This window comes from Stylophora pistillata, chromosome 9 (assembly GCF_964205215.1).
Source record: "Stylophora pistillata chromosome 9, jaStyPist1.2, whole genome shotgun sequence".
NCBI classification, from domain to species: Eukaryota; Metazoa; Cnidaria; class Anthozoa; order Scleractinia; family Pocilloporidae; genus Stylophora; species Stylophora pistillata.
The window spans coordinates 25,845,460-25,866,245 of NC_142527.1; the positions used below are offsets into that span (position 1 = coordinate 25,845,460).

Genomic DNA, 20,786 nt, shown 5'->3' on the forward strand with positions numbered 1-20,786 from the left:
TACTTGCAGAGTATTATTATCTTCATATTATAGCCGTTCCTTTCACTCTCTGCTTACGCTGAATGGTGGACAACCAAAGCTGTGTGGTATGTCTTTAAGTTCAAGTCCTAGTTTATGATGTTTTAAAGTTAGGAAAAGTATTCCAAAAGCGGTGAGAGGATAACAAACGCAACACTAGCCGTAATTTTGCAACTTTAACCTCAATTTCAACTCTCAAGATCAAACTGTTGATTTTCCCACTCCAGCTACTACATACTTTCTTGTAACTTTGTTACGAGACTTTCTTGTTAGTTCAAGACAACGGCTTTTATCTGATAAATAAGAGTATTATCGTAACCTGTTTGCTAGATAATGTATGGATATTGTAGGGGGAAGGTACAGGATAGAATTTCTGGGTGTCAAAGGGTTGACTGTTTAAAGTAATTTGTGCCCCACCCTTTCAACCAATCAGATGCTTGCAAAACGAAAGTCAATCGCCGATCAATCAGTCGCATTTTCCGCGCCTCCGGCTGAGTACGTATGTTATTGCTTTAAGTTCTCATTGGCTTGTTGTGATGTCAACCTTTCCCCTGACCGACCGTAGTGATAACTGTGGTTTACGTTTTACGGCAGTCAGTCAAAAATGGCTCAATAATGGAATTCATCATCCATAGTTGCTACTGTTGTTTCTAATTTCTATAGGTGCAGCTATCCTAAGCATGTCTTTTTTCCTCATATTCCTTTCTAGGTCGTTGCTTTACTTCAATTTGTACAGGTTAGCTCCACTTGTTTCCTCTATCTAAGCAGAACTGCGTGATATATTGTATACTGTCATATCTCTTTTGTTCTGTGTATAATTTTGCTCTAAACGGCATTCTCAGGGGCCTCGACACCTTTTACCCCAGGCGGTCTTAGATGGTGTAATAGGGGGTCGTACCGGGAAAAGGGGGCCGTAAGGCAAAACCCAGACACTGGAGCCTGCTTGCAGGCTCAACAGACGGCAGTAAGAAGTCGTACTGATGGGGGACCCCGGGTAGCTGGCTTTTTTTGAAACCTGGTTATAAAACACTTTGAATATGTAAAAGCCCTGATTCCAGTTTCGTTTGCGAGGTTTAGTTGGACAGCGGTTTCCTATACTAGGGTAGTCAAAAGTGAGGCTATCGGGTCAAGCTTCAGAGAAGCTTGACCCGATAGCCTCGCTTTTGCGTCAAACTTTAGAGAAGCTTGACCCGATAGCCTCGCTTTCTCGTTCGAAAATATAGGAAACCGCTTTCCAAATAAACCGCGCACTCAGATCCGGAATAAGGGCTATTAATGCACATAAAACAGAATTTCACGCTGCAAACGAGTACTAATTTATACAATTTCGCAGACGTTTTGGTTTGTTCACTAAGTACGTGGTATTGGGCTTTTAAAATTATAAAAATTATAATTATAAGATTGCTGAATCCACTACAATCTATTAAGAGCAAAGCGAGCCTAAGAAAGGTAGAGAACGGCTCTTAAAGAGCGAATAAATGCTGAGGTTTTTTTTTTGTTTTGACTTTCATTTTTATAGTTGGATTTTTGCTGAGAGTGGTGCAACAACTGGTGAGTACGTTATTCGTTTCATTAGTGTGAATTGTCTCGTTCCTTAACAAGAGAATCCAAGGATTGGCATTGCTGGCATGTTTTCCTTCTCTTGATACCGATTGCATGTTTCCCCCTGTTGGTGTCGAATGTATATTTTTTCCTGCACTTAGTGTAGATTGCATGTTTTCCAACCCTTGGTACCGATTACATGTTTTTCTTCCCTTGGAGCTGAATGTACGTTTTCCTGCTCCTCAGTGGTAGTGATTGCATGATTTCCCACGTTATACGCTAACTCCATTTTTAAACGCTCTCCTTTGGTAATTTTCAGAGGCAACTGACGACATTCCAAAGAATATAAGCTGCATCCGAAATATAACCACCTATCATGCCATTCAAAACGTAACACATGAAGGTAAGTAATATTTAGTTTCGATTTGATGTTGAACCGGCATCAGATCTTCCCCTAATTTGGTTGTTGCGACGTGTGCTCTGTTTTCTGGAACGAACATTTGAGCCGAAACCCCACTCCCAGCCGCGAAGACGAGGAGAAGCCGGCACCAAAAGCGTAATTTATTTGTTTTTGTTGTTTCTAAAAGCCATTTATGTACAGTTACATGCTTTGGTCTAACTTTATTCTGCAGGTGCGACAAGCTGTGATGGCTGCTCAAGGTAGGATTTACGTCTTTCCGGGCCTGGTTGTTCGCTATCCAGCGGATAAGCGTTAACAAAACGTATTGCACTATCCAACGGATAGAGATATATCCAGTCGACAGCGTCATCCACCCTTTGAACTGGGGCCTAGTGTTCTATGATATATCTTATTTCCCGTGCAGGCGTCCTTAGAAGGGTGAAATAAGGTTACAAGCTCGCGATGGTTTTTTCCACTTGCCAGTTAGAGTGGACGGTTGGGGTCGGGGTCGGGGGCGGGGGCGGGGGCAGGGGCGGGGACTGGGACGGGGAAAGGCCCCACTCCCCCCCTGTGTCCTCTTATTTTGACCGTTACTCACCCTCTTGGTGCAAATTTATTCCTCTCCCCAGTCTTTTGCTGCTGTGAAAATCGAATTTGCACCAATTAACAGAAGTCATATTTTTAGATCCTGAGTTGGCAAGTAGTTGTTATCCAAGTGTAGTTGAAGAATGCGTTTTAGTCCAAGAGAGAACCAACTTTGCTTTAGCAAGACCCGGAAGGGCAATAGTTTGACCACTCCTGGTCATTTCGTGCTTTGAAGGGCCTTTCGGTTCACTCTGAAATCCTCTGGGCTTTACGCTTCATCATAGAGACTAGCGTTTGTGCTGTAGTAAGAAATATCTCGAAGAGTTCTTGGACTACTCTTGTTAAACTGGCAAGTACTCTTTCAAGATTTCTCACCAGAAATCTCAAGACGTTGCCACTGAGCGCGGTAGCTCAAGAAATGTAATGTTTGTCTGTAGGTTATTGTTGCTTTCTCTTGTTGCAGGGATCATTTTGTAGCCAGCGTGCCTGACAGTAACTTGCTCCTTGTGGTGATAAATGCAACATGCGGAAAGTGCGATGAAATTGATAGGAACATGGGTGTTCCTGGAGAACCTCGAAAAAATATCCTTTGATAGATAAGCTAGAATTAAAGAAAGCTAGTCCTGAGATATGAAAAAAAAAAAAAGTAGAAAAAAAAAGAACAAACGGGCACCGTAAAGTTGCTAGGACTAAAAAAAAAAAAACGGGCCTCAGGACCCCAACAGGAGTTATGACGTCACAAAAAAGACTCAAAAACCCCTTTTGGACAACTATGCCAGAGAAAACGCTAAGGATGTGTCTCTATTTGGGAGTAAGGTTGGGGTTTTTTTGTCATGGTTTTTTGTTTCCTTGACAACACATTACTTCAACGTGATACTGTGGAAAACTCCTGCAAGGAACCGGGCTACAGGAAAAGACCTAAGAGATGTTTTAAATCCATAGATCCTGTACGTAGACACTTGTTCAAGAAACCATTTGTGATTGTTATTGTTGTTGTCACTGTTATTAGTAGTAGTAGTATTACTAGAGCAAATTCAAATGGGAGTCGAAAGTAATCTGGGATTGCTTTGATTTTGCTTTACTTAGCCTTGTGACTGGTCTAAAAACCTTGCGCCTTTTTTTTTTTCAACCAGTCAGATGCGAAACTAAAACCAATCATGACTTTGGTTACCCGCGTTTTCCCGCGCTTTAGGCAGTGGGTTGTTTTAACTATGAGTTCTCATTGGCTCTTAAGTGCTTTTACCTCCTTCAGATTGGCCGTTGTGAGTTCTTTTGATTGTACTACACTCAATCGATGTGCCTGCTATTCTTCTTGTCATTATCAATTATTTTTGGGAATTGCATACACGAAGACTTACTCAACTTTGTTTAGCCTCTTAACATGTGTCACAGTTCCACTGTGGAAGACTTCAAAACCTCTAAACTTAGGAGTAGATCTTTGCACACTGATCAACAATCTTCAAGATTCCCAACAATTTAAGACCAAATACTCTTCGAGGCCCTTAGTTGTAAGCCCTAACTTTGTTTGAAAATACAAAGTTTTTTCTCTGCAGCCCATGTTATTAGTTAGCGTAATTGTTCGTGAGAATCAACCATTTACCTCCATTTGGAGGTCCCGTCTCCTGCAGGGTTAGGGGTAGGAGACGTAAATTTCCCACGCACGAGATTACTGTGTGATGGATGTCCTCCCCTGGGGTGGGATGGGTGGGTAACAGGACCCCCGTTGATACCAGTGTTTACTACACTGAAGGGGCTATCCTGTATAAATAAAAGATGTCTGTCTGTCTGTCTGTCTGAATCCCAGCTTGAATGTTCGTGGGGATTCTAACAGTTCTGTCTCTTTTCACAGGAGTCAGGCTACACGTGTGGTTCAAGTACGTTTATAAAGCCCTCTCCTTATATCGTCACTTTGCAACTGTTTTGGCTCTTTGCTTCTCTGCAGAGAATAGTGGGGTTCGTCCGATAAATGTTTGTCACTGAGGAGAGAGTATAAATAAGATACCGAGGACGATCTTGGGCCTGCGAGATGTAAGAACGAGATTTTAAAATGGTCGACGTTCACTGTGGAGAGGTTGACTTACCGTCTTGATCTTATGCCGGGTTCATAAGAATCATTCATTTCATAGATTGTTTTTAAGCCTGCTTCGCAGCAGGTTTGAATTTAATATCAGTAGTATGCAGGAACATGCTTTGGTTTTTTTAATGTTCACTTGAAACACCCACCGATTATGAACTACATCAAAGTGCAGTTGGAACTTTCCAAGTTTGGTCAGCTGTTTAACCCTTTCACTCATAAGATCTCACCAACCTCGTTCCCAGGGTCTCTCATCTTCCCGCCCCCTGGAGCTCGCTCCAGCTCCAGGGGGCGGGAAGATGAGAGACCCTGGGAACGAGGTTGAGATCTCACAAGTAATTCTCCGCACTGCTTGCCATACAATCGTTCAGTCTGTTAGGTTGGAGAACTTGGTATTGAATCAACTGATGATCCCCTTATTTAAATTTTTCTCTTTTCTCATCATTTGTCTTCTTGATATTGTATGGAAGTTGTAAGGAGAAATTCTGTTTTGATCACTCACGAGAGTGAAACGGTTAACCCGCTTATTTGCTAACTTTGTTGTGACTTTCCATCGATAATGCTAACGACACCCCTTCCCAATTTCTCCAGCTAAAGGAGTGGCAATACGAAGAGAGGGTGTAGCTAAACTGAATACTTTCTTCTCATATTTATAACACGCAAGAGAGTTTTAACTACTCTAAAACATGTATTATATTAATACCGTACTTGATACGTTATTTTAAATCGTAAAGCCGCGTAAAGTTTTTTTTTTCGGCAACCATTTTAGTCAATCGCACGATTTTTGGAAACCTGCATGTGCGTTGATCAGATTGTTGTAAATTTTCAGAAAGTTTTAAGTTTTCTTAACGTATGTAGGTCCATTTTTATTTATTCCTGTCAGTTACAGAAAACAACTGAATAAAACTTTTCGTCGTGTCTTACAAACCTTGGAACGCTTATTTTTATTTTTTTTTGATGATTGTTTAGAAATTTAACGGATGAAATATTCCTTGTAAGAAAGGAGTTACATTTTCAAAATATAATTTACGATGATTACCTTATGTTCGTTTGTTCCTCTCCGTATATTTTAATTGTTGTAAAGAATTCTCCTTTTTACAAGAGAAACGGTTACAAGCAGAAACTAACCCCAAAACTAGCTTAGTTGCCATCCTGTTGTTCACGCAGATACTGATGGGAAAATTTTTAATTGTCATCCCTTCACCACCCTTCTCCCCCCCCCCCCCCCCCCTTCCTCAAAAAAGCATCGCGTTTCAAGACATTACCAATATTTTCTCTCCGGTTACTTTTTCTGTACTAGCAGAGGTCCTCCACAATGCTAAATTGCAAAACACGAACGACATCGATAAAACTCCATTTATTTACAACACAAAGGCACTCAAAACACTGAATTGGAAGAATATGTATTTGTGATCTTAAGAGAAATTAAGTTCCAGACGCGGCATTGACGTTAAACAGTTACATTTGCATTTGGACAAAATTTAAAGATCTAGGAAACTCAATTTCTGACGAGCTACTTTGCCTTTTCTTTACTTTTCTTCTTTTTCTTCTTCTTCTGTTTGTCTTTATTATCTTTATCCCTTTTGGCCAGACAAGAGGAACAATACCAATCTACGTCTCCGGGATCTTCTATTATTCCAACGCATCGGCTGCAAAAAGAAATACAGTAACGTCAGTATTTCAATGTCCCCTCCCTAGTAAGTGTAATGCGTTCGAGCCGGTTGGAGTAGTCCTGAAATGGCCTGCTCATAGCCTACATACACGTAGTTGGTAGTTATGTGAGCGTTTTGAAACGTGAAGGGGGAAAGAATGAAAAAGAGCAGCGAAATGAGAGGGAAATAGGACGGAAATATTTTTTTCATTCTCGCAGTTTCGCTGCTACTCGCTTTGAAGCGAACGCCAAACCGCCAGCTACGTTGGTTAGACTGCAGACGGTGACTAACTTTTCGACAACTTGAGCGGAAGTCATCATCAGTGACGAGTGAAGTCTGGTTCGTGAACAATTATAGGTCAACTTTTCCGTAACGTTATTGGCTGATGGACTACAATAGCGGTTTTGATGGGCTACAAGAGTCGAGTATCAATTTCGTTCCGATCGGCCTTATGGCTCACAGAAAGATTTCCAAACTACTTTGTAAATGATAATATCTCAGACTGAAATGACCTTGATAAACATTGGGATGAGCTTTTTCAAGGCAACTCATATCAAGTTTTTCTGAATCTCCTATTTTGCCCAGGAAGGCCCCCTTTTCGGATTTTAGAGAAATGAGTAAGTAACCAAGTAAAACTTTATTTACACAGGGTAGTCCATTCAGCTCAAGGCTGGCATCCATAGGGGCCCTGTTACTTAAAAATAAATTACATCAAAATCCTCAATTATTTATATGTATCACTAGGATTTTAAAACTACATTAACAGCCTAAGACTACAAAGCCAAAACACAATTAAGACCTAAAATAGTAGATAGAATATCAAGTTAAGATAAAATAAATGTCTTGCTCGGCGGCAGAACGTTTGAATGTTTTCACTCTTCACAATGTTTAAAGGGAGTTTATTAAAAATTTCTGCGCCAGTAAAAAGAAAGGTCCTTTTCCCAAAATTTTGTTTTACTTTTGGTAGGGATAGCCTCATACTTTGCCTTGTGGAATGGTTGTGAATATTCGAAAATCTGGTGAAATATGATGAAAAGTAAGTCGGTATGGAGGAATACCATTCGACCTCCCTCATCTGGCAAACCCCTTGAAGCTTTTCCCTTCGTTTGCTACTCACCCATGAAACCATTCGTCACATCCATCACAGCCAATCATGAAAGTGCCATCGTCAGGTTCATCACACACGGGACAAAAGTACTCTCTAGAGTATCCCTAGTACACGAACACCAAGAATAAATTTTTTTTTTAAATTTTTACTCGGGTAACTAACGGGACCTAGAGCGTTTATTTTCTTTAAATTCGTTTCTGTTTATCTTCTAAACACCGAGAAGTGGCACAGGGGCACTCAAAATACGTTATTGATTCACTATGATGCCCACATTACAAAGGGAATTAAAAACATATTATTTGGTCGCATCCCTAACAATTCCCAGTATGTTCACAGCGACCAGAAGAGTCACACAACACCTATTTGATTGCATATCCTGTAAAATACACTGAACAACTGCAGTGCGGCTTGATCTTATTGTTTGATGGTCAGTCAACGGGACAGCCTCTTAACGGCACCGCTCCAAACGTCAGCTTAAGAGCCTGATTACAGTGGCCAATTTACATTATCAAGTCAGCTAATAAAACCAAATTATCCTGTAATACCGCGCTCCGACGCAGCAAGACAACGTAAAACTTACCCCCTTCAATTACTATGAAGTTTTTCTGCTGATCACTATTATCTGTAAGCACACGGTATCACTCTGTGTGCTTTTTGTTTAGCAGATGAGATTTGAATATACTTTTTCACATCATCACAAATGATGGAAATACAGTTAAAGATGACTTCTCTGCTATTTATGCAAAGCTTCATATTATAGTTGTGAATTTTATAAACTAGTGGAACACCCTTGGTTTACTTACATGAACACATGTGGTTGACAGTGTCTGTGACACAACTGTTCTTTCCAGTTGTTCACTTTTAATTGTTAACTTGGGTGCAGGGGAAGCGGTGGTGGTAGCTGAGGCTGTAGTTGTAACAGCTTCCTGTTTGCTTGAGACCTTTGAAGGACCTGCGCTGTCAATGGCTTGACTGCTTACAGTGGAAGAGAAGAGTTTTTCTGAACTTCCTTTTCCAAAATCCCTATTAGAAAAACAATATTTATGTAAAGTTGATCACCTATGTCTCCCAGGAACTGCCTGCTTCAATCACAAAATGTAGGGGCATTACATAAGAGTAGTACAGTATCCTGTGGCTTGGTTCTCTAGGCGAGAGTAGTCATGAAAGGGACTGTTATTGTTTGTAGTGACCAACATTTTACTTGTTTGTGATAATGAATTCCACTAACATTGTCAAAATGTCAGTCACCAACAATATTCCCCTTCAAGACCACTCTAATCTGCAAAGTCAGTATACAAAATCAAAATTTTCAATTTTGACCTGATTATGTAGTTCCCCTAAAGACCAAAAAATCAAACAATTTGCTACACCTTTCGAGTGATGATTGCAAATGGAGCTTGAACAATGGTGTACCTGAAGGAAAAGAGACTGTGTAGCTCTTATATATAAATAGTTCATACCCTTTCTCAGAAACAAATTTCTGAGAATTTTTCAGGACTTTTCCAGGACTCAGATTGATTTATCCAGGGCTCCAAATTCCACCATAAACCCTTTTGTTTCCAAGATTTCAAAGTCAATTCTCCTTATGTAAAAACTTAAATTCTGAAAGCTTTTCACTTGAGTTAAGCAAATTTCCAGTACTTTCCAGGACCTGAAGTCCTTTCCCAGGGCTCTCCAGACCTGGAAAATGTCAAAATAAAATTCCAGGACTTTCCAGCTTTTCCAGGACCCATACAAACCCTGTGTGTGTGTGTATAAGGTTATGGAATGCCTCACCTACCACAAGTTACCAGAAAAGGCTTGATAATTACAGCACTCTCTCCCTCAACTATGAGTAGGTGGTCAACAGTGAAATTTTGATGGAAAATTTATTTTACTTAACCTCATTCTTTAGGAATATTGAATTATATGCAAGCACAGGGCGACATACCATGGTAAAGGTTCTATCTTGCTTGCCCCTGTAGCTGTTAATGATGCTGAATTAGATGGAGTGTCTAATTTCACAGTGATACGAGGGATGGGTGAGGGAAATGGCAATTCTGGCGAAGGTTCTGTCTTCAGCTGAAACACAAAAATATGTGTGGGTAAAGATGAGGATTTATCAATATTTTATCGTTTCTTAGCCTTTTAATTCCTAAGATCTAAGAAGCAGTTCTCCTCTCTGACCACTGGTTATTTCCTTGTAAATTAGAGGGAGAGTTTGGTACGTGTATTATAATTATCATGATCACGTCCTCTGGCTGATAAGTCTGTCTGCTCTTATCACCTACTGCACAATAAAATACTGGAATCATAAGGGGAAGTTAAAGGGTAAGAAGGAATATAAATAAAAAAATAACTTCTTTGGAGAGAAAAGTAGGTTGTGCACTAACCTTTTTGCTTTTATCCTTTTTCTTTTCTTTATCCCTATCCTTTTCTTTCCTTTTTTTCTTTTTCTTCTTGTGTTCCAGTGCTGGGTCTATTAAAACATTTCCTGGCAGATTTCTTTCTGCAGCTGCAGCTGCAAAATCTGCCATGGAAAATTTGAGTCCCTCACTGGTAGAGGGAGTGCTCCATTCTTTGGGTTCCTTTTTGACTGAGGGCTCAGTGATTTTATCCTTTTCTTTTTTCACTTTTGGTTTTTTGGTAGGACCTGCCTTAGGTTTTGAATTCTTATTTCCTGATTTCTCTTTTACTGCTGCATTATCAGGAGGTAGGAATTCAGACACAGTAAACTGATGCTCAGCATCAGTTTCCTTCTTGATGGGTTTTATAATTAATTTTGGCATGCTTTCTTTAACTTCAATGTTTTCTTTAGCTGTCTCAGAAGCTGCCAGTGTCAAGGATGTCTTGGTAACAGGTTTTTTGGGCTTGTTTGCTGGTTTTTTCTCTTTCTTTGGAGTAGTTTTAATTTTCTTTGAAGAGCTCTCCGTTATAGATTCAGTTTCCACAGGAGTCAAACTCTTTGGTTTTGGAATAGGTGATTTCATCGGTGATGGTGATTTATCCTTTGTTGTTTTTGGTTTTGGAGGTGTTTTTGACGTGGCAGGTTTCTTTGCAGGACTAGCTGTGTTTTTAGCAGGCTTGGGCTTCTTTTTTGGGCTTGATTTAGCTTTTACCCCTGGTTCCTTTCCTGCTTCTTTGCTCCCAACAGCTGCCTTTTTCTCCCCTTGTTTTGGTTTTACAGTGGCCTTAGAAGTTGTGACTTTTTCTACGGAATGAGTAGCAGTTATGGAAGAAATACTTGATGCTGGAGGGATCTCAAATGTTTTTGCTGAGTTCCAAATGTCTGGTGATGGAGTCGGCGAAGGGGAGGATAAGTTTCCTTGCAGTGCTTCAAGAATGTCCATCTCATTTCCCCTGTTTCCCTTCTGTATGAAAGGTAGATCCACACGTCTCTTTTTTGTTTCATTTTCAAGCCCTGGGGGCATGTCAAGAGGTCTCTTAACAGCAACATGTTCACTAGAAGTTTCTTCAGCTACTGTCTTGATTTCCTTCCTCACGTATCCTTCTGCACTTGTTGGTTCTTCTCCTGCATCAACTGTGTCTGCATCTTCTGCTGTTGTTGCTTTATCTTCATCTGAAGGAAAAAATGGAAGGTGAAATTGCAATCACTTAACGACACAGGGAGATACATTTAAAATATAACAAAACAATAATCTGAAATGTCATTGAATACAAGTCTAAAATGGCCAGACACAAGCAAATGGCCAGACACAAATGTTAATTGTCCTACATAATATGACACAGAAACTTCTCGAAGATTGAAACTTAACACCGAGCACCTGTAAAGTGCAACTGGCAAAAATACTTTCAGTGGACTGCCATGTAAACTGTATGTGAGTTGGATCCTAACCACCTAAGTTCTGGTTCATGCAATACATTTTTAAATGATGATTGTAATGTTTTGGATTGCCACTCGCTCTCAAAATTATTTATCTAGTATAATGGAGTAACAACACAAATGAAGATATCATCCAGTCTTGGTGTTTCAAAATTCCGCTTGAAAGGATAGACATCGCTTCACTGCACTAGTGAACAATTCTTACAAAGTGTGAAGTTTCCCATTCAGTACCTTGCACTTAAAGTGAAGTTTATAGTTTCAGGCTGAATTTCAAATGATAGAAATTGGGCTTTTTCAGAGTCATAGAATGTGCTGTAAAAACAAGCCTTTGGAGCTATGAGGGAAAGAAAGAGACTGCAGCAACAGTCATACAAAACCTTCATTTTGAAGAAGCTTTGAGACCAAGGGAGGCAAGTAGTCATAGTACTGCTCCAGTCTCTCTGAAATCTCTCCATTATGTGGATGATGGAGGACACAAGGTTTTGGCTTGGGATACTGTGGCAACTGGTGAATAAATGGAACTTGGTCTACCTGGGTCACAAAGTCTTCTAGCTCCCCGAGGTAAACACCGATATCTCGAAAGGCAAGGTTTAGGTCATCTAAGTTTGGCTCAGTTCTTGAGTCTGTGGAATTTCAAACAAAAAAGGATTCAATATCTCTTCCAGTGTTACATTAAAATTAATAAGGAAAGAGTTCCATATAACCCCATACATTAATTATGCATTCCATTTCATAAAAACTAAATATAAAGGTTTCTTTGCAACACTCTATGCATAATTAATGTATGGGGTTAGATGGAACTCTTACCCTAAATAAAACTAATTTCATTTTTTACCAAATTGAATCGAAACTTGGTGAAAGATCGTTCTCAACTTGTTAACATCTAATTTTTCTCTACAGTTTTTCTTCCGTAAATAAGAGACAGCACAAAATAAACAAATATGAAAAAGACAAAATACTTCAATGCTAGCTGTTAATTAATAAACGTTAATTTCTACATGAACACACCGCATAAATCAGCATCCTGTATTAAATTATCAGTCTGCTCTTTGTTATGAAATATAAACTAAGACTTCGTCCAAACTCACATATCTGGGAGTATCCGTGCGCTGACTTGGCTATCTCCTCTAGATATTTCTGTAACACGTCGGTCAACAGGTCGTGGCTTGACTTCTGTAGGGCATCCCAGCCCATGGACTGGCAAATCTGGGCCACCGCTATCTGAAGAGCACCGTGATTAAATCCGTCACACATAGTGAAAAAGGCCAAAAAAATTCTCAATTTAAATTCTCCCACGCATTCATTTGCTATTAGTTTCACTCTAAATAGTTTACAAAGGGAAAATAGCCTATTATATATGGTAAATTTCCCTAAGCCCTTGGATATCTAAGTGGTCTTCTGAGTGAAAGAGAGGGAGAGAATTACGATGAACCGCGCATGCTCTTTATTATGCCCACAGCTGTACCCAAATACCCCTTCTTCGTAAACAATTTTTCTCGGCGGAAACTTTGGAATTTTTTGATTTTGACAGCAGCGAGGGACGGAGGAGCCGCAGTGTGCTCTAGTCATGGATCAATTAGAGGACCCATATTACGTCGAGGGCGACTTAGATGAGTACTACGACGATCCAGATGAAGCCTTAATGTACGAACAGATGGAGAAAATGTCCAAGTATGGCCGATTTTTCTACATGTTCCAGTCGTGTGTGGGACCGACGACTGTTCAGACATTCGACTTGGTTGGTCCCCTCCTGGCCTTGTGCTTTATTCTACGGATTGTCTCGTCACTCAAACTTCCAAGACTTTTAGTTCATTTCGTTTCATTTATCTGTGGACTAGGAGCTTTATTTTTGTTCCTGAAAAAAAACTCGGTATACCCTTTGGCCATGAGTGCGCTTGGGTATCTAATTCTGTTCGTGAGGCAAGGGAATAGAGGAATCGTGATGGCTTTGACTTCAGTCATGTTTTTAATCGTATGGTGCGTGTTTTATTCTTTCTTTTAATCATCTGACCCTGCTGAAGCTCAACAGGAATTTGCTGCAGACGATAGAGGCCCACGGCAAATTTTGGTGGTGGTGGGGGGGGGGGGGGGGGGGGAATCAAACTTTGATTTAGAAAAACATAATTTTTTGTTCATCTTGACTATTATTATAATTTTTTTCCACTAGGGCCTAAAGAAACTAAGAAACATTTCAAGTACATTTTTAAATATTCAAGGAGAGTTGTAGTATACAATCCTTTTTGTGGAAGAGTTTTAGTTTCAGGGAGGTTGTTCAAAAACGTCAGAGGTCTGATATGGGGTTGGTCCAAATCCCTCACAGCCCTTCCACCAGGGGTCCTGACTGGATTAGAGCCAAAAGCTTTTGACTATTGCATAAGAAGATTGTACCCTGTTCCAGGCTCTTTATTAGTGAGTTGTGTCAAATGCAGATAAGCTGAGAGAAAAGAATTAAGGAAGAACCCATGGGAGAGCTATCCTTGTTACTTCAATAAATTTGTTTTGTTTGCATGTCCCTGCTAAAAATTAGAATCTGTACTATGCTAAAAGATAAGGATTTTTATTCTTCTTGGGGTGATAGAGTAAAAATTTTTCCCTGGACTTCCCGTTACCTCCCTTGTGAATGAAGAATGAAGCTTAAGCCAATTACTTACAGCTTAGTTTTTTTTTTTCATTATTCGCAGTGAACTGTTTATTGCTACACCTGAAAACTGGCACCAGGTTCGAGGTATTTCCTAAAAATTATTTTCAGTCACTTAATATTTAGTCTTCATCCTTCCATGACATCACATCTCAAACAAAACATTAATCAGTTGAGTTGGTAAAAATCAATTCCTATATCAAAACCTGGCTATGCAATGGAGTTTTGATCTAAGTTCAGTGCATCTTATAATATTTTTTCTAGTTATAGCTGTTGAAATTGTTTCTTTGCTTTGCATTACACATGCTGAGATGATTATAATTTTGTCATATTTCTTAATTACTTTTCCACTAATTGCATTTACTGCATGAAATGATCAGCTAGAAGTATCTAAGTTAATTTTTAGGGTAATCTGGTTTTTCAGGCTCTCAGATGGTACTTGTAATGAAGCTTATTTCACTGGGTTTTGATTCGGATAAAGGTACAACTCCTTGGCCCAACATAGTGGAGTATCTTGGGTACTCTGTATCAGTCAGTTCTGTCATATTTGGACCTTTTCTGACGTATTCAGACTATTGCCAGCTTTTGGATGGGAAAAAGATGGTAAGAACTAACCAGGATAAATTTGAGTCTAATTTTACACAGTCATATAGTCTTTACCTCTGTTGGTGAGAAATAGCATTACTAGTAAGGGCTATCAGTTGTAATGTATTAGCTTTCTCATCATCATCGTCATCCTCATCATCAGTGTTGTTATGCTGGGTCATCAGTATCATCTCTGTTTCTTTTGTCACTGTCATTTACATCATCATCATCAGTTTTGTCGTCACTATGATCATTATTGCTGGCATCACTCTTACTTCAGTTGCAGTTAGTGATACTGTAATTTCTTTGTGTGATGATATGTTGGTAAAAAATTAAATTAAAATGTACTTCTATTTTTTCCCCTCTCTTTCAGAGTTTTGCCTGGTTTCTAGGAGTAGTAAGGAGTTGTTTTCTTTCCTATTGTTGTTTGATAGTTTCAGCTTGTATTGCACCATGGATGTTTCCAGAGGACTCTTTTAAGTAAGTGTGATTTCAAAAACTAATTGATGGAAATAATTTTCAAGTAAATTAATGGCTTGTGCATTTGACTTTTGAGTGAATAAATTTGGTGCTGAGTGTTAAGATAAATTCAATGATTTTTTTTTTTGTTTTTACTTAATTTTCCACCTATTTTTATCAACGTTTTTCAGTAATTTTACCATATGATTATTTTTGTTCCCACCTACAGATGGTTTGTGGCATACCAATCAGCAATGTCATTTAGATTTAGCCATTATTTTGTAAGCTTCCTATCAGAATGTACCAGTGTATTAAGTGGAATTGGCACAGAAGTTAACCAAGAAGGAAAGCCAAAAACCCTCTGGTAAAATATTAATTTCATTCCTATAATCAGCTCATGATATCATTCCAATTAAAATTTTGTTAGGAGGGAGGCTGGCTGTGTTCGTTGCTTTTAAGTATTTAAAAATACTACAGGTCTTACCTTATGATTAAAAAAAAAATTGCACAATGTTACTTTTGTTGTAGTTATTGTTGTTAAATGGATGTAGTCATGTTTAACTTAATAGATTGATCTAGCTTCATGGCTCGACACTAACTTCTCAACTTACTAGAGCAATAATTTTGGTTTCAATTGTTTACTAGCCAATTTAACTGGCTAGTGGAAATTGAAAACCTCTAACCAAAACTGAATTTCTATTAGTCTATGGTTATAAGTTGGCTACCATTAGTGTCAAGCCCTGTAGCTTATTATTTTGATTTTTCTTAGGAGGTATGACATAGCACGACCCCAGCATATTGAACTTCCTCGTTCCTTGGTGGAGGTAGTTGTTCAGTGGAATATACCGTTGCATTTGTTTCTCAAAAATTGTAAGTATTTAGACTGCGGAAGGAGAGAAAAATAAGCAGTGGTCTGCATGTGTTTGGAAGTGAGCCCAGATCACTAGGTCAGTTAAGCTTAGGGGTTTATTTGAGAAGATAATAATTAAAAGTGAATCATTGTTGGAGGGAGATATGGTGGCTGAGCCCTTTTAAACACCCTAGCATTAGTGTGGATATTCTCCATACTGTTCTCTATACATTTCTTAAGGTGCTGACAAGGAGAATTTGTTTATAAATCAAGATCTCAATCTTTAGTTGGTGATCATTTCCTTTTTCTTGTGACCTTAATGTGTGTTTCAAGGGTGATCAATAGATATATCTTATTAACCAAGCGCGAGGGCGGTACTGGGAGAATATCGGCCCGAAGTCTTGACAGTACGGACCGAGCGCAGCGTGGTCTGTACAAAAAAGACCGAGGGCCGATATTCTTCCAGTACGGTCCCGAGCAAGCTTGGTTGATAAGAGATTTATTATACGACTGAAGTTCAAAGGGACACAAGTGCAGTATCATTCGGGACCATTCGGGACAGTGCCCGGTCCAATACTGAGAGAATATTGACCGGCAATAGAGCATTTTGATTGGTTGATTTTAGTTATTGGCCCTCTGACTGCCCGAGTCGTGTAATAATTTGTAGTATTAGGCACTTCTGGTTGTGTTCTAGAGTCCCATTGTTTGTTGGGGGCTGTGTGCTTGAGGGCCTGCGATATTTTTTTGAGATTTATTCATCTTGTTATTAAAGCCTGAAGTTTTTTACAATGTTGTGAATGGGTCAACTGTAATTAAAAATAACATGAGCATGTTTCCTTTTTCCGATCATCAGATGTGTTTAAAAAAGCTATACCTCTTGGGAGATTCGTTGCTGTTTTCTCAACATTTGCATTGAGTTCTTTACTTCATGTAAGTATATCTTGGAATGCTTGAGTTCTTGGTTATATTGAAAATTAATTTTGACAGATGATGAATCTTGGTGCAATATTAGACAACCTCAGGAGGCATTGAACATCTCTCAGCATAAAGAACTAACTCAGTTTCAAATGATTTAAATTGTAATGTTCATTTTACTCTTCTAAGCTCCAAAATAACCCTTTTTTACACATTACAAGTAACTTTTAGTTCATTTTTTGTCTGTTTATATTATCTCGTAGGGTATCAATTTTCAACTTGCGGCAGTGTTGATTTCTATAGGAATATACGCTTACACTGAACATGGTAGGTGAACTGCTAATACCAGTTTGTGAGATTGTAGGAAAAAGCTGAATCTGTTAGTAGTAATTTTCATATCCTACATAGTATTAGAACACATTTTTGTGGTGCATTATACTAAAATTGATTTAAATCATCTGGAATTCTATACCTTACTCACGCTAAATCTAGCACTGTTTGCCAAGCCAGATTTTATTCATGATTGAGGTAGTTGTCTTAAGAGTGGCTGTGCAGGAGCACCTCTTGATTTCTTTATTTTATGGAAACCAAAATACTATTTGAAGGGAATTTTTTTTGACTCACAGCAATATAATTATATCTATTGTAAGCAGATCCTATTTTCTTGCCTTAACAGTTTTTCGTCACAAATTGGGGAAAATTTTCAATGCTTGTATTCTGGCAAGAAAATGCAGACCAGAATGTGGACATGTATACAAAGAGGTGAGTACTAATGCCTTGGATTCCTTCATTAAGATTCTAAGGCCGGTATTTTAAAAGGCAAATAGCAATAACCCAGGATTAAAGTTGGACTTGTCTTGATTTCTCTTAATGGTTTACTTTTTGAGGGGTTGTTCAAGTGTCTAATAGAACTGAAGGAAAGATTAATTTTGTTAAATAATTGAACTGTCTGTGAATTAGCTACAAAACTGATAAAAATAAAAAATTGTTGGGTAATCCTTGGTAGTTGCTAACTTTTTAACTCCCAGTAGTTACTAACCAGTAAATTCTCCCAGCCTATAATATCCACACACAATCCAACAAAACAGTAATGGGAATATATACTTGAACTTATCGGGTAACAGTTGTTATTTTAATTTAATACTGCCAAATTCTTGTAACTAATTTGTATCTATAGGTAGTTACATGATTTCGAGTGCAATTTGGAATAAATAAGCACGAGTAAATTTTTTCAAAGACGATTGTGGTCTTTGAAAAAATTTACAAGTGCTTATTTATTCCAAATTGCACGAGAAAATCATGTGACTATCTATTAATGATATACATGAAAAAAAAAACGAGGTAGCTTCTCATAACTACGCAGAAGAAAAGCGCATGCATCACGTGCAAAAATAATTTATTCAAACCCTGCAAGTGACATTGACCTTGACATTGACATTGACCAATCAGAATGTCTGGTTTGTTTCTTTCTTTACACTGAATTAACCCTCTTCTGCACTGAATTAACTCTCTTCTGCACTGAATTAACTGAAAACTGCATTCATCTTAACCAATCAGAACTGAGAAATTTTTCGATGTATATTATTAACAACGAAATGTGTTGTGGCTAGAGGGGAGAATAAACAAACAGATCCTGGGAGTTTAAGGGTGAATCTTGCTTTGAACAACTTGGCTCTGGGCTATTTGTTACACTGTATTCTTTAGAATCGTTAAGGTACAGATGGAGCAAGTTGTGCAGAATTAAAAAAGACTGCTTAACACTGTCTGTGAATTATCCTCTTTCAGGGTAACTTTTGGGTAATTGCAGCTAATCTTGGCCTAAGCTTCCTTGCAGTGTTTCACCTTGCTTATTTAGGCATCATGTTTGGGGGAGACTCAGAAATCCAAGAAAAGGTAATTATGAACAACAATGATTTCATCAAAGGTAAACTCTTCGTAACTTAAGGTCCACAATCTGTTCTCCTGTGATACTCAGAAAAAGGTTTTAAGCACTCTGATTTGATTCTGACACCTGATTAGATTTTTTCCTAGAAATATAATTTCTGGTGCGCTTGGTTTCTGAGTTTCATGGTGAAAACTTTGATGTAAACATGTAGAATTTTGATGAGTGTCTTTCTAATTTTGTGGTTTTTATTTGTTTCAGGGTTATGGTATGAATCACACATTAGGCAAGTGGTCAGATTTAGATTTTGCCAGTCACTGGGTGGCATTGGCAACTTTTCTTCTGAGTATAATTATTAGCTGAGAAAAGGCAAAATATACAAGTGAACTATATTTTATTGGGGTCAAATGTTTCCTTTGGCTTTTGAGACTAAGCATTTAAGTGACTTAAGACTGACCTTTAAAATTACAAGCGACAATAAATTTAATTCACAGGTCACAAGCTCAGCATGTGAATTTTTTTCAATGGGCTGTTTAATGCTACAAATTTTTCCCAACATATGATTTATAGAATTTGTAATGAAAATAAACCTTTAAGCCAATCTTCTTGATGCATGCAGAAAAAATGTCCTCAAAGTAAGTGACCCCCAGTTTATTTACACACTTGGGGTCATAGTTAATCTCTACTTTGACAAAGCCTTGTGCAACAAAAGACTGCAATTTTCACATTTTTACCAGTAGCAGCATGGCCGTTGTAGTTGACTGTCACGCCCAGTTATTGTCTCACTTTCTTCAAATTGAAGTTGAAGCCACTTAATCTACAGAAGATATTGTGACTAAATGGGTACCAATTAAGATGGATTAAGATTTGGGGAGCAGGAATGGTGCAGTGGTAAGAGTACTCGCCTCCCACCACTGTCGCCCGAGTTTCATTACCAAACGTGGGCTCACACGTGAGTTGAGTTTGTTGTTGGTTCTCGTCCTTGCTCCAAGGGTTTTACTGCGGGTCCTCTGGTTTCTCTCCCTCCACAAAAATCAACATTCCAAATTCCAATTTGATCTGGAGTCAAGTGCTTTTAACACGAGCCACTGGCTCGGGAAATTGGACAACCACTTCCTACATTATCAAGTTTAAATAAATAATTTTTTATTATTTTTTGTATTATTAGTTAAAGTTCTATAATTATACAGTTTTGTAGTTTGGAACTTTGTTTGTTATATGATGAATATATGAAGTTCATATATTTTGAACTGCGGTTGTAGATACGTATGATGCACGATCCTCTCAGTAGAGAGCGCTATTTATGCAATAGCGAAAATCAGACCTGAAAAAAAATCAGGCCTGTACGGGATTCGAACCACTGACCTCTGCGATATTAGTGTAGGGCTCTACCAATTGAGCTAACAAGCCAACTGGGAGCAGGCCGTTAAGTTGATTTGTAATGAACCCGTGATGATAAATCCGGTACGATGAATAATTATATGAAGTTCATGTATTTTGAACTGCGGTTGTAGATACGTATGATGCACGATCCTCGCAGTAGAGAGTGCTATTTATGCAATAGCAAAAATCAGACCTGAAAAAAATCAGGCCTGTACGGGATTCGAACCACTGACCTCTGCGATACTAGTGCAGTGCTCTACCAATTGAGCTAACAAGCCAACTGGGAGCAGGCCGTTAAGTTGATTCATAATAAACCCGTGATGATAAATTCGATACGATGAATATATGAAGTTCATAGGATCGCGCATCATACATTTGTTTGTTATTATGCATTATTTACAGTGTGTACTTGAGTGATAATTAAACAATTATTATATTGTAACAAAATGAAGCTCATATTGTTTCAAAACCTTCACAAAGGAAAACAAAAAGGAGACATGGAACTTCATTTCCCCAGAATGCCAGGACCTCACTATGTGAACACTTTTTTAAAAAAAATGTACCTTTTTATCCTGGAAACATGGAAAGTGTTGGTTCCACTTTTTCCTTTTTATTTTTTTTAATGTCAGAGTCAAAAGCATGCATTTCTACAAGTACTATCCTTTGTTTGTCGTACATAAAATATTATGAGCTCTTCAATGCTTGCCAGAAATACATGCATACATACAATCACGTAGAAAGGCTTCTAAAGTCAGGGACTTGACTATCTACAAGCTAATGATATATCTTTAGTTGTTCTCACGACTAAAAAGTTGAATTTTTATCCTAACAGCCTATCCATATTCAGTAAATTATGGTTGGTAGGGTTATAA

At 38.4% G+C, this 20,786-nt stretch overlaps 3 protein-coding genes across 5 annotated transcripts in view; 2 read left to right on the forward strand and 1 right to left on the reverse strand.

Annotated features, from left to right (window-relative positions):
* LOC111327917 (voltage-dependent calcium channel subunit alpha-2/delta-3) overlaps positions 1 to 5,662 on the forward strand; it is a 38,582-nt gene extending 32,920 nt beyond the window's left edge. For both annotated transcript variants that reach the window (XM_088732812.1, XM_088732811.1), the window contains exons 34-41: positions 34 to 86; positions 728 to 754; positions 1,538 to 1,569; positions 1,880 to 1,963; positions 2,193 to 2,220; positions 3,009 to 3,127; positions 3,410 to 3,492; positions 4,395 to 5,662. In XM_088732812.1, coding sequence (XP_088588938.1) covers positions 34 to 86; positions 728 to 754; positions 1,538 to 1,569; positions 1,880 to 1,963; positions 2,193 to 2,220; positions 3,009 to 3,127; positions 3,410 to 3,492; positions 4,395 to 4,511 — 543 coding nt within the window. In that variant the 3' untranslated portion in view covers positions 4,512 to 5,662. The remainder of the gene's footprint in view (positions 1 to 33; positions 87 to 727; positions 755 to 1,537; positions 1,570 to 1,879; positions 1,964 to 2,192; positions 2,221 to 3,008; positions 3,128 to 3,409; positions 3,493 to 4,394) is intronic.
* A 299-nt stretch (positions 5,663 to 5,961) lies between these two features.
* Positions 5,962 to 12,621, reverse strand: LOC111327935 (uncharacterized). Its single transcript, XM_022932255.2, has 7 exons — positions 12,291 to 12,621; positions 11,580 to 11,825; positions 9,752 to 10,938; positions 9,310 to 9,440; positions 8,183 to 8,402; positions 7,389 to 7,483; positions 5,962 to 6,268 (listed from the first exon to the last, which is right to left on the reverse strand). Exons 1-7 carry the CDS (start codon positions 12,454 to 12,456, stop codon positions 6,133 to 6,135), a joined length of 2,181 nt encoding a protein of 726 aa, XP_022787990.2. The 5' UTR covers positions 12,457 to 12,621; the 3' UTR covers positions 5,962 to 6,132.
* Positions 12,622 to 12,695: 74 nt separating this feature from the next.
* LOC111327926 (protein-serine O-palmitoleoyltransferase porcupine) lies at positions 12,696 to 19,046 on the forward strand. Of its 2 annotated transcripts, none has more exons than XM_022932242.2 (11): positions 12,696 to 13,179; positions 13,884 to 13,927; positions 14,265 to 14,443; positions 14,799 to 14,905; positions 15,114 to 15,248; positions 15,654 to 15,754; positions 16,588 to 16,664; positions 16,913 to 16,976; positions 17,326 to 17,411; positions 18,435 to 18,542; positions 18,793 to 19,046. In XM_022932242.2, exons 1-11 carry the CDS (start codon positions 12,770 to 12,772, stop codon positions 18,892 to 18,894), a joined length of 1,413 nt encoding a protein of 470 aa, XP_022787977.1. In that variant the 5' UTR covers positions 12,696 to 12,769; the 3' UTR covers positions 18,895 to 19,046. The 2 variants fall into 2 exon arrangements, with proteins under 2 accessions (XP_022787977.1, XP_088588969.1); XM_088732843.1 differs by having other exon boundaries at positions 15,657 to 15,754.
* Positions 19,047 to 20,786: the final 1,740 nt, after the last annotated feature.